The sequence below is a fragment of the Procambarus clarkii genome, chromosome 78 (assembly GCF_040958095.1).
Source record: "Procambarus clarkii isolate CNS0578487 chromosome 78, FALCON_Pclarkii_2.0, whole genome shotgun sequence".
Taxonomy (NCBI): Eukaryota; Metazoa; Arthropoda; class Malacostraca; order Decapoda; family Cambaridae; genus Procambarus; species Procambarus clarkii.
The window spans coordinates 16,262,282-16,279,084 of NC_091227.1; the positions used below are offsets into that span (position 1 = coordinate 16,262,282).

A 16,803-nucleotide genomic window follows, 5' to 3' on the forward strand; every position below is an offset into this window, starting at 1 on the left:
TGGACCAAACACAAGATTTTCACGACTGTCTTGGGAAAAATCTACAAATAAGCAGTAAATCCAACTGTAATTTTTGTAAATAAATTGTAGAATAATTCTACCACCATAAATGCAATTGTCTTCTGAGTGCAGACATCGTGATGGCTCTGCATGAACTTCCATGGTGCCTTTATTTTTTTATTTTTTATTATAATTATCGTGCTGATGGAATTCAGGCATTGGGATGAATACAGCTTAGCATGATGCAAGTTCATTCATATAATGGAATTGTAATATAGGTAGTATATAAAAATAACAATTTATATACAAAATTTATACAAATACAGTATACAAAATATATAGTTTTTAATCCAAATTAAAATCTAAATATAAAATCGGATAATAGGATTTTTATGTAATAAAATAAACTATACTATATTAACTTTTCAGAAAAATAAAATGAATGTTAAAATTAAAAATAAACATTCATATATATAATACTTTGCCTTAATAAGCTAATTCGAGGTATATCTGAAAATATTTTTGGTTTACCCTTTTTTGAGTTAAATTTTTCCTTTTATCTACTTATTTGCTGCTTATAAGTCAAAGAACTCTTTACACATTACTCACATTTTTTCCCCCAAGTATTATTATCACTAATATTAATCTCACTGTTTAAGGACAATCCATCAGCAATATGCAAAACTGTACTTCAGAATCCTTTCATGTCTGGATAAAGAATAAGAACAGGCATTTGCTTATATCTGTAATAAAAAATGGGAACAGTTATTAAACCAATCATGAATTAGGAAGAAAATCATGAATCACAGGAAAAAATTAGATATGCAATGAGACAGTACGAAAACATAAGATTTATACAGTACATAAATATATATACAGTATATAGGTAGCATATCTAGTGAGGAAGCAAAATTTTGTCAAAAGTGGCACCTTTCCATTTTTTTTAACTCTTAGTTCACTAGTGCGATAAGTTAAATCTCGCAATTTTTTTTTCAATCACATGGCCTAGGAAGAACTTTCTGGCTTCATTATATACTTTATTCAACAACCTCCCAGTGTTTTAAACTATTTGGTCAATCTCCTGTGATGTATTGGTGGCCGCTGGCATATGGAGAACTAAAACAAACCGTGATGTCGCTCCCTCCTCTCTGATGCTGGATGATCCCGTGAAGTTTCATCTTTCTCACATCCCAAGTCACAATCCTAGTAATTTAAGTTCTATATGTAATGACTATTACCGAAACAAAATTAATGAATGTTGAATACAATTATGTATATTATAGGCAATCAAATATTTTGTGTAAAAGAATTGAGTGTGCATTTTAGCAACTTTTTTTGTTGATAACAAAGTTAAGGTTGAACCAAGGATCATTGCCCCAAATCTAATCATTATAATATATTCTTGCCATAAGCTGATACTGTCTGCTGTGGCATAGGCATAGTGCAACCTGAGTAGTACTTTCATGAACTTCTGGTACAATAGAGCCACCTCATTAAACACATGCATAAAATTTACGATCATCTAGTAGTAGGTTAATATCACAGTTGCCGTAGGCATTTACAGAACAATCCTTTAGTTGGCTGCAACAGTCCTACCTTTACTCTATAATGGGCGGGGATAGATTATCTGGGTTCGCTTTGTTCTCCAATGAAAAAACCAGCGTTGAATGTAATGAAACGCCATTTTCTGGGTGAGTCCCGGAGGCTCCCCGGAGCTATCCCAGGCTGATATGCTAATGTCAGACTTTGGCATCAGTCATGTGTATGGAGTTCTTAGGCCTACCGGGGACCACGGCCAGAACCGGGCCCCCTCAGAGAGGCAAGGGGAGCAATGGCCTATAGAAGCCCCCGTGTAGTTGGAAGCATTCTATGTCTGCCATCGACCGGAACAGGCACCCAGAAAGGTAAGCGCCCCAAAACAAACCCCTATTCTGGTTAAAATTGCTACCTAATACCGAACTAGTGGATAGAACTCCCCAACCGAAAACAAGCAAATTAGCGTGACGTCACACACTGCCGCGCCGCTGTCTGCGCAGCTCCCCCCTCCCCGGGAGGGGGAAGGGGGAGCCCCAGACCCCCCGCGCCGGCTACCCACACCTCAGTTCTTGAGGCTGGATGTCAAAAACGCGAAAAAACGCCGACCGGAGGGAGGGAGGGATGCCGGGGAGCCTCCGGGACTCACCCAGAAAATGGCGTTTCATTACATTCAACGCTGGTTTTCTGGGGGGAGCCCCGTCGGCTCCCCGGAGCTAACTACCCACAGACAGAAAAAGAGGGACTTACCCGGGAGGCGGTCGTCGCTCACCCCTCAACTCGAAGCCGAGACAACTGGCTGCAACCGCCGACCCAAAGCAACACAGGCCCGACGAGGGCCAGGGACATTCACAAGGTAACGAGCAGCCAGGACCCTGTTCGACCGCCAAAATCCCCGCGCCCGAATATCAGACCAAGACATTCTCAAAGACGGCAGCAAGAGCCGCGAACTTACGAACGTCATGGGCACGGGGATAGACCGCAGGCTGGCTAGACCTAATAACCCTGCGGACGACATGAGAGACCCGAACCCGCGAACAGGGAAGAAGGGAAACCGGATCAACCCACAGCGCGTCCCCGGACACAGAAGCTGTGGCGCGCAAATAACGGCGAAGCGCCGCAACCGGACACAAAACATGATGCACCCCCGGCCTGACCAACCAAGCATCGACCACCCATGGACCCCTCCGGAACGCAGCAGTCTCATTCTTCGCCAGAAAAGAAGGAGACGGCTGCAAACGAACAAAACTATCACCACGACCAAAAGAGCAGAAACCCCTGCGCCGGAGGAGAGCATGAAGCTCCCCCACCCGACCCCCAGAGGCCAAAGCCAACAAGAAAAGTGCCTTGGAAAAACAATCCTGGACCGAAGGGGCCACAACGAAACGAGGAGATGAAAGGAAAGCGAGCACTCTGTCCAAAGACCAGGACGGCTCAGGCGACGCATGAGCAGGCCGGAGGTGAAACAATGCACGAGACAGCTTGCGAAACGGCGCAGACGTAACATCGATACCGAAAGCAAGCTGAAGCGGCTCCGCCAGCGCCGCACGATACGAAGCAACAGTGTTAGGCATAAGATGACGGTCCTGAAACAACCACGAGAGGAAGGACAAGACCACCCGAACAGACAAGGAGCTAACACGACGAAGACGCAAAAAGAAACGGAAGGACCGCCAGGAAACTTCATACTGCCGCCGAGAAGAAGCCCTCAGGTGGGACACCAACAAGGAGGCCACCTGATCACCATAGAGATGATGATAGACTCGAGTCAAAAAAACCATACGCGAAGACTCGAGGAGAAGATCGAACCAGCTACGTGACGTACCGGCCCGATCTGCTGAAAGAGGCGGAGCCGCGGGAAAACCCTCGGGTTCGGACACCGAGCAACCAGCGCCTGAAACCAAGGCTGGGCCGGCCACCAAGGGGCCAGAAGGACAACTCTCCCCTGGTAAGTCTCTAAGCGAGTCAGGACCTGGAGCAACAGCCGAACTGGGGGAAAGAGGTACAGGAACCCCCACCTCGACCAGTCGAGCCGAAAGGCATCGACCCCGACGGCCTCGCAATCGGGGAAGGGCGCCGCATAAACGGGAAGACGCCGCGACCACGCCGACGCGAAGAGGTCCACCTCGGGGCGCCCGAACGTCTGGCAAAGCCAACGGAAGGACTCGTCGTCGACCGTCCACTCCGTGGAGAGGGGAACGAAGCGAGACAGGGCGTCGGCCAAGACGTTGGACACGCCCCGTACGTGAACCGCCAGGAGAGCCAAACCCCGAGAACTCAGCAGACGAGTCACCCGAAGCGACCAACCCCAAAGAGACAAGGACCGCATCGAACCCCCGCGGTTCAGGCAATGAACCACCGGAGAGCAGTCCGAATGGAGCCGAATCGTCGATCCGCGGGCCACCCGAATCCTCCCCAGAGCAAACCACACTGCCGCGAACTCCCGGACCGTACTGTGAGCTCGACGGAAGGACGGATCCCAACGCCCCTGGCCGGCCTGGTGAGCACTGGGCACAAAACCCCAGCCGAGAGACGACGCATCCGTGTACACATCGAGCGAGGGCTCGGGTAGGCGCCAAGGCACTGAACCCCGAAAAACCCGAAGAGGAAGCCGGTGACGCAGCAACCGACGCAAGTCCTCCGGGGGTCGAACTCTGCGATCGCGAGAGAGGCGGAAGGGGGAACCCCGAAGGAACCAGAACAGCCGTCGAAGCCAAACCCGACCCGGCGGGTAGACCACCAACGCAAAGTTCAGGCTCCCGCACAGCCCCTCGAGCAACCGCCGGGTGACCCGAGGGCCCTCCAGAAACAGACGAAGGCGGGACCGCAGCCGCAGGAGAGACTCCGGAGGGAGAGACAAGGAGGCAGTCCGAGAGTCCCACACGAGACCCAGCCAAGTCCGAACCTGAGAGGGAACCAGATGGGACTTCCTCCAGTTCACCAAGAACCCGAACCCGGCGAGCTGGGAAAGAACCAAATCCCTGGCTAGCAAGCAAGCTGACTGGCTGGGAGCCCAAACCAGCCAGTCGTCGAGGTAGGCCAACACCCGAACACCTAGGAGACGCAAACGAGCCACCACAACCCGTGTAAGGCGTGTGAACACGCGAGGTGCCAGGTTCAACCCGAACGGGAGACAACGAAAGCGGTAACTCAGACACCCCACTACAAAACCGAGCCAGTCCCTGAACCGCGGATGAATCGGGACATGCCAATAAGCGTCCCGGAGGTCCAGGGACACCATCCAAGCACCCGGCTCCAAGAGGAGCCGAACCTGAGACAGCGTAGTCATCCGAAAGGAGGGGCAATGAACCCAGGGGTTCAGACGGGACAAGTCCAGAATGAACCGCAGGTCCGCGCAGTCCCGTTTCGGAACCGGAAACAGACGGGAAACCCATCTGAGGGACGACGTCGTTTCGACGACGCCCAAGCGTACCCACTCCAAGACGACTCGACAGAGCGCAGGGGAAGAAGCCTGCCCCGCCAGCCCCGACCCCCCAAAGGGGGGAGGGGCCACCCAACGCCACCGCAGGCCGCGAGACACGACCCGAAAGGCCCACGAATCGTGGGACCAGGCGCGGGCGAACAGCGCAAGCCGCCCCCCCATCGCCCCGTCAAAGGGGCAAACCGCGAAAGGGCCGGCGACCCTTACGAGACCCAGAACCCCGCACAGCGCGAACACCGCGCCGACCAGACGAGGGAGGGTCCGCAGGAGGAGCCAACCCCAAACCTGACACCAGAGGCCTACCACGACGAGAGGAACCCCGAGCCCTGGCACGACCTTTCCGGGAAGACCCACCCCGGGACCCCCGGAAAACCAACAAGTCCGACATCGGACGACAAGCCGCCGACGCAGCCTGAATAAACTGCGCCACGGCCGACTCCCCAAACAGGAGAGGACAAAAAGGTGAAGAACGCCTAAGAGCCAGAGCCCAAGCAGATTCCACGGAGGAACCCAGCACCGCCTGCCGACACGCGAGACGGGAAGCATAGAACAGGGAAACCGCATCCCGCAAAATCGGCGTGAACAGCTTCAACAAGGCAGCCGACGAACGCGCAGCCGAGGACAAGGTGCCGGACCCCGGGACGGACCCAAGCGTCCCCACATCCTCCACGAGCCAATCCGAAGACAGCTCCAGGAGGGAAAAGAACCGCAAGGCCGAACACAAAAGGCCCCGAGCGCGCAAGTCCTCCGCCACGAGCGCCGCCGAAAGGGAGGGAACCTGCACATGGAGCTGAATAACGCCCACATCGCGGGGAAGGGCAGGGGCAAACAAGCACTCATTCAGGTACTCAAGTTCACCCCCCAGGAAAACCTGAAGCACCGTGGAAGCTTCCCGCCACTCCAGCGTGCGGGAACGACAGAAGGAATGCCAGGAATCCAGACCAAACAAGGGGCAGTCTGCTAGCCAGGATGACTCCGGAACCTCGTAACGGAGCCAGAAAGGGAACGAAGTCCCAAACCTGAACGTGGACGGATCCATTTCCGAGGCATAATCCGGGTCACGCAGGAGGTAAGCTGCAAAGGCCGCTCGCACCACACCAGGTTGGATGCGATAAGCCGAAAACCTCCGGAAGGACGGAACCGACGTACCCAGGGGAACACGGAACCATACCCGGGGAGGGGCCTACACCAAATCCAACTCGTACGCAGAGGGGGGGAAAGAAAACCCCACTCCTTGTAACAATAAGCCCCGCTCAGTGGGAAGAAAAACCCCGGCGGGGTCCAGCGGGGCCCAAGGCCCCCAAGTCAGCCCCTCCCCAGCCTCGAGGTCCGTCACCACAGGACCCGAGGCCGAGTCCTCTCCCCAAGCCCCGACCCCACAAGACAAGGACGGAGCAGCCGGAAAAGCTGGAGGAAGAGGGGCCCACTGGTCAGACCCTGAAGCTTCGGCCGGGAGACAAGACTCGAATGCCTCTGAACTTCTAAAGCTGAACCCCAGGGACGTGTACACTCACGGGGACCTAGCAGGGGGCGCCACCGAGGAGAACAGTGGAAGGGCAAAAACAAACTGAATAAAATGACAGAACCCCCCACCAGGCAAAAACAAAAAGAAAAACAAAACCCCGCAAGAGGACAGCGAACCCCAAGGAACAGAGCCGGCCGCGATGTCGGGAAGTACAAGCTGAGCAGCACCCTGCGCCCCTACCAGTGCAAACTGCCTCTTACCTGCCGGTAACAAGGGAGAACAGAACACCCAAGAGCCCAACAGGAGGCCGAAAAACCGAAAGGTAAAACGGACCAGCAGAGGCAGACCCCGAGGAGCCTGTGGAAGGTGGCCCCAAGCCCCAAGGGCAGTACTTACAGGGCACCTAGGGAAGGCAGCCCTAGGCGCATGCAGCCCGAGTACTGAAGATAACTCCTGGCTCTCGCACCCACAAAACTAACACCACACTCAAAGCACAGTGCAGTAGCGACACCGGAGCCAGAGCACACGACCATAGCCTATAGCATCAGCCTCAAGAACTGAGGTGTGGGTAGCCGGCGCGGGGGGTCTGGGGCTCCCCCTTCCCCCTCCCGGGGAGGGGGGAGCTGCGCAGACAGCGGCGCGGCAGTGTGTGACGTCACGCTAATTTGCTTGTTTTCGGTTGGGGAGTTCTATCCACTAGTTCGGTATTAGGTAGCAATTTTAACCAGAATAGGGGTTTGTTTTGGGGCGCTTACCTTTCTGGGTGCCTGTTCCGGTCGATGGCAGACATAGAATGCTTCCAACTACACGGGGGCTTCTATAGGCCATTGCTCCCCTTGCCTCTCTGAGGGGGCCCGGTTCTGGCCGTGGTCCCCGGTAGGCCTAAGAACTCCATACACATGACTGATGCCAAAGTCTGACATTAGCATATCAGCCTGGGATAGCTCCGGGGAGCCGACGGGGCTCCCCCCAGAAAATTAGCTTTTGAGGGGGATTATAATGAAGTATTAGATAAATTTCTGCAAAAACAAGAATATGCTCTTGGTCTAAGTGCTTGGTAAACAGGTTTAAATATCCTCTGGTGAATTATAACTGTATTCAAGCATCACACACCGCTTACTTTATTTCTGTAGAACAATATACAAATTAAAAATTCTTAAAGCAAAGGGCCAACTAAACATAGTAATGATAAAGTGCATAAAAAATTAAAAGTTCATGAGAACCGTTATATACAGCAAGAACATTTTTAACTAGTGATACTCCTCAAATAAAACATATAACAATGAAAACAACAAAATAAACTGGTGGCCATAAATAAAACCTGCATATTGGGGGGGGGGGGGGAGGTGGGAGATGGCAAAAAAAAAAAAAAACCAATCATCCAATATCTAATCATTACAAAGCATCACTTCGACAAATTTTCATAATAAGTTTCCAAGTCAGCTGTATAATACAGTTCATCTTCCTCATCATCCTCAAAGTCGAGGATATGTTTAGAGAGGTTGGTGTCACGATATTTTCCCAGAGACACTGAAGGAGGTAGGCCGATGTTCTCAGTTTTAAATGTCTTCAGCTGTTCTCTCGTGTCTTGCAGCAATCTTTCCTAAAAAATAATAAACTTGTATTATTATTCATAAGCCTATAACTAGACATTGTATTAATTCAATCGTTCAAGGTGTCCCGAGGTTGTAATATCTTGGAAAACAAACAGGGTGATGGAGTAATGATGTACAGTAATGGGAACAATCAGGGCACCCAACTAACAAACAGGGTGATGCAGTAATGATGTACAGTAATGGGAACAATCAGGGCACCCAACTAACAGGGTGATGCAGTAATGATGTACAGTAATGGGAACAATCAGGGCACCCAACTAACAAACAGGGTGATGCAGTAATGATGTACAGTAATGGGAACAATCAGGGCACCCAACTAACAAACAGGGTGATGCAGTAATGATGTACAGTAATGGGAACAATCAGGGCACCCAACTAACAAACAGGGTGATGCAGTAATGATGTACAGTAATGGGAACAATCAGGGCACCCAACTAACAAACAGGGTGATGCAGTAATGATGTACAGTAATGGGAACAATCAGGGCACCCAGCCAACAAACAGGATGATGCAGCAATGATGTACAGTTATGAGAACAATCAGGGCACCCAACTTCAAGTGACCTGATAATGAATTATATTACCAAGTATGTCTAACCAGCTTGCACACCCCACCCATCTGTTTGCACAACAAATGCTTTTAAACACACATTTTTAGGACTGTCGTTACTGGTATTGAAGAGCCCATATCTAACATTATTAGATACGAGCTACATCCATAAAATTAAATTTTAAACATCCTGTAAGATTTATCTACAGATTAATCCAGTATTAAACCACCTAATGTTGACCTCAATACATAATACCTCTTAACTTACATTTTCTTTTGCAATGTAATCATGCTCAAGTTTCAATGCTTCTTTCTGTGGAATGCATATTGAAGAACTGCTTTGACGACCAGACGCATGGTGTTCTATTCCTGGTACTGGCAGAGGATTCTTGCAGCGTCTAAAGGAAAAAGGCATGATAAATAATGTTTCAATGTCATTGCTGTAACCAATTAATGTATACTGCACTCAAAATATATACCATGTCAATTTAAACTAATAACAAATTTGCCACAAAACATCAACTGTGCTAGTGATATTTAAGAATGGGGTTAAATCAACTGTATTTAAGAATGAGGTTAAATCAACTGTATTTAAGAATGGGGTTAAATCAACTGCATCAAACTATCAGCCAATGTACAACCACTCATGCATAAAGCTGCAAAGAAAATCATGCTCCCAGACAGTTTTAGTGAAAATATTAGATACCAACATAGTTTACATGGTGTCACTACATGTGTATGGTATGTAGAATTGGCAATACCATTATGATAGCTGCCATTGAAATTCACAAAATAGTCAATATTTCTGTTATTAATACATGAACTTTAATTCACAAGGCTTATTTGTTATACTTTTTAGCCTAAAGAGTTGTAGGAACAATTTTTTCTCATAAGACAATGGTTATTAAGAATTTCATATTTAAACTGAAATTGTCTATTTATATTCATCAAATTAATACTGTAATATGTTATTACATATTATATATATATGTTATTATATATTATATAGATTCATGTTATAACATACGTAATATGTTATTACATGAATCATGTTTATAAAAAGATTAAGTTGTGTCCAATACAGATAAAAACCACTGACTGGAGGTATAGAATCAGTTACTGTATGCTGATCAATCTTCCAAACATAAATGTGCGAGGGATAAAGACTCGTTTGTTTTTGTTAGTATCAGCAACAAGTAAAGGAGACTTTGGTTCAAAACTAAATACCTGAAAACTAAAAATTTTGAATTCGATGTTCTATAAATTTGACATGTGTGATACTTATATATATATAAACTGCTAGAATTACTGCTTTGATGATACAACTGCATTAGAAATAAATCAATGTAAATGCAAAGTGGCACCCGTTCTGTTACAAAAAGTGCACACAAATGTAATCTTGATAAATTAATCAAGATACAAAACGGTGCCAGAGTACAGAGATGTCGGGAGAGTATTGTAAGCATGGAGATGGTTCCCTGCACTAGGTACACAATTAAAAAAAACAAAAATTGTGCACTTTTAGAGTCGAGGCTCGGGGGCATACATTGCACAGTTTCCACCACAGATACAGTTCAGAAACTCTATGATACTATCGAGTTGAGTGAAAATAGTGAAAGAAAACTAAAGACGAGGCTGGCTTGACAAATTATTTTAAATTAGAAAATTAGTAAGAATCTGACAAACAAAAAAATAAAAATATTGAACACTAACATTCCAACCCGCTGGCACATTCCCAAGGGTAAACATTCCAAGCATCTTAGGGGTCTCACTTGGAGACACTTAAAGTGTTTAAACCTGTACAGTACTCACTTAACTTTATCTTGGCTAGTTTTTGGGCTATTTTTATAAATTTGGTGTCAAAATGTTTGCAAATGAATTTGCTAAAGTACAGATGCAAGATAAAATGTGATTTGATAAAAAGAATTTGCACGAGTGCTGAATATACAAATTTTTATGAACATTCCAACATACTCATATTTCACAACATTCCACATTTACTTGTTGTGCATTGAATTTTGTAACTAGCTCATCAAGACTGTAACTTGCTTAGCTAAATGAATTGTGAGGTTCAGTCACTGAGCCCATTGTGTGCCTCCAACACTTTCCACTACTGCCCACAGGATGGGTATGGGGCACATAATAAATCAACTAAACTAACTTCTTAACATATACTGTATTTAAATAAAATGCAGAGATATGTGCATCATATCAATTGAGTTACAGTACTCCAAATTAAAAATTAACAACTTTCAAACTTCTTACAGGAAATTTGCAAAGCGCAGTGTAAATTCTCACACTCAAGAGCATTATCGTCATGAGTTTCCATTTTCTTGAGTTTAACAAATTTTTAATTTCAAGATGGATGATGCATTTTAGCATTACTGGAATCTTTAGTATTTAAAGTACAGATGACACATTTTTTGTCGTTTGGAACGTTTACTGCTGGAGTACAGACGATACTTTTCAGTATCATCATTGTTGTTACACAAACTATTAGTCAGGATTATCAAGGTCATATTGTATCACTAGCATAGGATTTATTTACGACATAATCAATATGCTATAACAGTACACATTAAAATCTATACATATTCCAAAAGATTATTATGATTACTTCACCTATCACTATGCACCAGATCTTACCTGAATGGTTTGAAAGAGTCCTTCACTGGACCATTTTTTTTGTGTTTCACAGCCAACATATGATCTCGTTTAGAGCCAAAATCAACTGCTGGCTTTTGTTCTTGAATACTGATGTTTGTCAAAGCTTTTGAAAGAACTTCAGCATGATCTTGAATTTCAAGCTGTCTCAATTCTCTGGCAATAGCATCTGCAGGATCTTCCTCTTCAGTTCTGCTTTTTGAAAAAAATATATTGCATTATGAAAATCAATCCCAAAAACAAAACAAAACAAATATTGATAATCCTTGTAGATGAATAATACAATAAAAACGGGATGTATTATGATCACAAGGCTTTACAAGTCATTAAAAATTATGCTGATTAAGCAAGTTTTTATGTATTATATACAGGTATTTCAACAAGCAAAAACAGTGCACACTAACAAAAATAAGATCTGTTGATTCTATGCAATGTATTTGACTCTATACAAAAGTTTGGAGTTTTTAACCCTGCTATGGCAGTAGCACAGAGCTGATGTCTAGGAATAAAATATCATGCGAGTGCAGTGACATTAAAGACTTTTTACCATGTCTTTTGCAATAAGAAACGAGATAATGATATAGGTGAGTGTCAAGGGTTATCTTGAGATGATTTTGGGGCTTAGTGTCCCCACGGCCCGGTCCTCGACCAGGCCGCGCTAATGAACAGGGTTGTCGACTTGCTTACATGAGAGGAACTACAGTAGAAGAAACCACATACAATACCACAGATTAATGCGCCAATACAGTATAAAATCAATTCTGGCACAATTCATAACTGTTTAATGATTTTACATCCAGGTGCTATATGCTCCATCACTAAATGAAAACAATGTAAAGTAGCTAATAAAGTACCAGACATCTCAAACATGAGGAAAAGTATGCAACAGAAAACTAATATTGTGATCACACTAACTACTGTATAAGAATTCAATAGAGCAGAAGACTGAACAAATGAATGTGGTAGGTAAGCATGGAATGTTTATTAGAAATGCTAAGCAGATGTGTGGTGATGCATGTATTGGCAAAATAATGAAAGGGACCGCTTGCTGCAACAAGCAGCAAGACAATGTGATAAAACGAAAAGAAGTAAATTCTGTATAAATGAAGCTGAAAGGGAAAGAGAAAAGAAAAATAGGGCTTTGAGAAATAATCCCCCAATTTGGTAGTGACAAATAAGTGAGGTAAGCCACAAAACGAAGGTTCATAATTGGCAAGCCCAAGTCAAGCCCCATAAACAGTGATGAGGTCCAAAGAGAATAGTTGGTAGCTGGAACAGAAAGTCACCACACTATACCCAGCAAGCGAAACCTGGTAGGAGAGCACCACAATGAACTCATCCCAGGAGTCCACCTAATTTGTTCATCATGACTGACTTACATTGTGTGCACAAGAATGAATGTTCTATCTAATGAGTGGAACATTGTTGAAGGCTATAATAAACAGCACCAGACAAAATAATACCAAAACCCACCAGCCTTCAACAACCAGCATTAAGTAGGCCTGAAGATATTTTAAAATTAATTGCTATTTACTATGAAAACAGACTTTTCTTACAATGTCAATTAAGGGAATATGGTACTGTAGTACTCACTGAATAGGTAATCATTTGTACAATATCCTAATTTATTTGATAAACCAAAAATCATGAGGCGGCAAATTTTACATACACTTACCGCTTAACATTTTGAATAGGCTTTTTTATGCAAGAAGAATGATATGCCATTAATTTCAGTGGGTCTAGTTTGTCATCCATCTCCTCTACATCATCATCACTATCGAGAATGTCTTTCTTCTTACGAGGTTCAGTTTTAGTGTTAGTCATACCTCTATTCCATTCTGAAAAATAGAGCATACAGTACAATACATGCATGAACAGTATTATCAATATCTGATGAAAAAAACAGACATCATGCCAACTTGCAACATTAAAGTTCATTTAAATATACTACAGTTTTCTTGATATTCTACCAAAAAGATTTTATCCTACAAATAAAAACTTTGTTTCTGTCAGCTAATTCCCCTGTCTCTGGACAAATATTTAGATATTGTAATCTTGACAGGCCAAGTGTATTGGGGAAATATTTGTTCCTGTTATTAAAATTAAGTAACATATTCATGGGCATTGAATATTTCAAGTCAAGTGCAGGGTGACTGACCAATATAATTAAGAGAAATATTTCAGGGAGATGTTGAGTACTGTACTGATGTAGTAGCCATGGAGACATTCAAGAGAAAAATTGCATAGCGTGATGACCAAGCACAAGTTTAACTTATTTCCAGGTGTACAATGCAGATGAAACCCGACTGGTTTGGAGAAGTTTACCAGCATGACTAATATTGTTGCTAGACATCTTTCCAACTCAAAATATGTGGAATAAAAAAAAGAAAGAAAAATCTTTCAAGGCTACAGATGATCTTGCCGTCATCTACAATAAGGTTCTCTTATCTTGAGGTTATCTAGGGGACCTGTCCAAACAAATGATGGGGCACACATCTGTCTATCCACCTGCCTCATAGCTGTAAGCCAGAATTTCATAAAAAAATCATCTTAAATGAGCACTTTTACAATACAGGAATTGATTTAAGACCAGTATTACAGACCATTCCCTCTACAAATTTGGGTGAGGCTAGCCTAAGCATCTGGTCTCCAACTTTGGACAGACAGACATTCTCTCTTCCAGTATAGATTAATATTTATAGACCACCAAAATTATTGTTCATATTTCCCAGGCAAAATATTTATAACATTTAAAAAAATTCTAAAGTCAAAGAATAATATTCATCTAAATTTCCCCTAATTCTGAATAGGTATACATATGGTAATGTGTATACCTCTATATATAATGTGTAAGATATGTAGCTGTAACTACATATCTTTAACGTGCAGGTTAAAAAGGGTCAAAGTTAGATCACACAGTTTTGTACCAGACTATTTTGTACTGTGACTGCTACTTATCGGTCACAGTACCTGTGACAGCTTATTAGTCACAATTACTAATGTACTTAAATCACTACCAGAAAATGCCTTACCTAATAAATTTATGTCGTTAAGTCTCTCTGCCTCTTCTAAATTCTTCTCTCTTTCACGAGCAGCTTCAAGTGCATTAGCAATTTCTTGGCGACGTTTCTGCAAACTTTGCCCTTTATCTTTCAATTTGGATATGACAACTCTGTAATAGTAAAACATAAAATATTAATGTATACAAGATTTTTTATATTTATGCCAAATTTTCATTCATGAGGATTGTTAAGTTCATAGAATACTGAATTTAATTTGTTTACTTTTTTCTTCTTTTTAAATAAGCAACTGGTTTAAGTACAGTAATGTATGTGGGATGGGTATAGGAATGGGCAAGAGTACAAGTTGTGGTATGAGTGAAATGAGTAAGAAAATAAAATAAGTAGTAATAAAGTGGATGAAGCACAAAAATTTAAGTGGCATATACATGTTAATAGGTTGCACAAGAACCACTTAAAGTGGAATAATAAATGATCAGTGCAGCTACATCAGAACTGGTAAGGCTTATAGCTGTTGCTATAACAACAGTACACTTCCCAGGACCAAACTAGTTTCTCTCAACAAATCGGAAAGCAGCATTGGCTCATGTCTCACCGGTATATACATGACTGCCTGACATATTCATCATCCTCATCACCAGATCATCTCCAGAAGCACCACCATGGAGCAGCCAGGAGTAACATTCTATAACCTACCTCGGCTCAGAGTGTTACTAAACGGTTTCAACTGCCAAACCACACCTTAAACCTGACCTGCCTTGACTCAGTCATCTCACCATCGAGACAGTTCAAGCTCTGTCGAACCATCTTGGGCATGCTATGACCGTACCCCGGTAAAATCATATACAAGTTAAGCTCTGTGTAATTAGTGGCTTTATATAATAAACAATTCATTTCCCAGCTATGAAACCACTTTTTTTTTTGTCCACTGTAATTTCTGATGTATGAATAAAATTATTATTATGCAGAAAAACCACAATTGAAAAATTAGAAAATGCATTTAGCATTTTAACCTCAATTTGCCTTCATCAGAAAATGATAGAATGGGCATGCTCTAATTTTTCAAATGTGTTTTTTTTTCCACATACAGTACTTGGATCAGTATGTTTGTGATCATTGTTGCATTATAATACATATGATCAAGAAAAAGATCATATGTCTTGTCTTCCTATCTTTGTCGAGGCCACTAGAATGGTTGTGGCCCTCAGGTAAATTCATGTAAATATAGTTAGGTTAGGTTATGCGAAGCTGCATTACTTAGATGCAGAAAAAAAAGGCATCACTGCCCTGCCTAGGCCGATACCCTAATATAAAATCTGTTTAAGCAATGCAATATACATCTGTGTTTATCAGTACTTGTATGGTATTAATTCATATTAAGTATACTGTATATATATATATATATATATATACATTATATTATGTATATTTCATTAGACCCAAATTAAGTCAAGCCTCGAGATATCATAGTACAAAACTCCTTACTTATTATTCAAGGTTTGGTCTTGTCTCTTCAATATTTCTTCCAACTCGATGGCCGTCTTTTTATTCAGATCTCCTATGTATCCTTGCTTCAGCTTGGGGTCATTGATTGACATATTATCTCCCGTAGCGGGAAGTTTCCTCCAATGCCTGTTGGTATACTTGTATATGGGTGTTGAGCTGTCCATAGTGCTCTCGCAGCCTCCACTGATGCTTGGTGAACGTGGAGATGTCTCAGCCTCCAGTGATGCCTGGTGAATGCGGAGGAGCTTCAGCCTCCACCGATGCCTGGAGATTGTACAGCTGCCTCAGCCTCCAGTGATGCCTGGTGAACGTAGAGCTGCCTCAGCGATGCCTGGTGAACGTGGAGCTGCCTCAGCCTCCAGTGATGCCTGGTGAACGTAGAGCTGCCTCAGCGATGCCTGGTGAACGTGGAGCTGCCTCAGCCTCCAGTGATGCCTGGTGAACGTAGAGCTGCCTCAGCGATGCCTGGTGAACGTGGAGCTGCCTCAGCCTCCAGTGATGCCTGGTGAACGTGGAGATGCCTCAGCCTCCACTGATGCCTGGTGAACGTGGAGATGTCTCAGCCTCCAGTGATGCCTGGTGAACGTGGAGATGCCTCAGCCTCCACTGATGCCTGGTGAACGTGGAGCCGCCTCAGCTTCCACTGATGCCTGGTGAACGTGGAGATGCCTCAGCCTCCACTGATGCCTGGTGAACGTGGAGCCGCCTCAGCTTCCACTGATGCCTGGTGAACGTGGAGATGCTCAGCTTCCACTGATGCCTGGTGAACGTGGAGATGTCTCAGCCTCCAGTGATGCCTGGTGAACGTGGAGATGCTCAGCTTCCACTGATGCCTGGTGAACGTGGAGATGCCTCAGCCTCCAGTGATGCCTGGTGAACGTGGAGATTCCTCAGCCTCCAGTGATGTCTGGTGAACGTGGAGATGCCTCACCCTCCACTACCACAACTTATCACCCTACTGACAAGCTGATTTGGGTTGACGTTCGTCGACGACACACACTCTGGGCC

At 44.3% G+C, this 16,803-nt stretch overlaps 1 protein-coding gene across 1 annotated transcript; it reads right to left on the reverse strand.

Annotated features, from left to right (window-relative positions):
* Nucleotides 1-7,537: 7,537 nt before the first annotated feature.
* Nucleotides 7,538-16,790, reverse strand: LOC123746122 (transmembrane and coiled-coil domain-containing protein 5B). The gene is made up of 7 exons (XM_069314097.1): nt 16,593-16,790; nt 15,775-16,555; nt 14,302-14,441; nt 12,945-13,107; nt 11,252-11,461; nt 8,874-9,003; nt 7,538-8,043 (listed from the first exon to the last, which is right to left on the reverse strand). Exons 2-7 carry the CDS (start codon nt 15,957-15,959, stop codon nt 7,846-7,848), a joined length of 1,026 nt encoding a protein of 341 aa, XP_069170198.1. The 5' UTR covers nt 15,960-16,555; nt 16,593-16,790; the 3' UTR covers nt 7,538-7,845.
* Between the last annotated feature and the right edge of the window lie 13 nt (nt 16,791-16,803).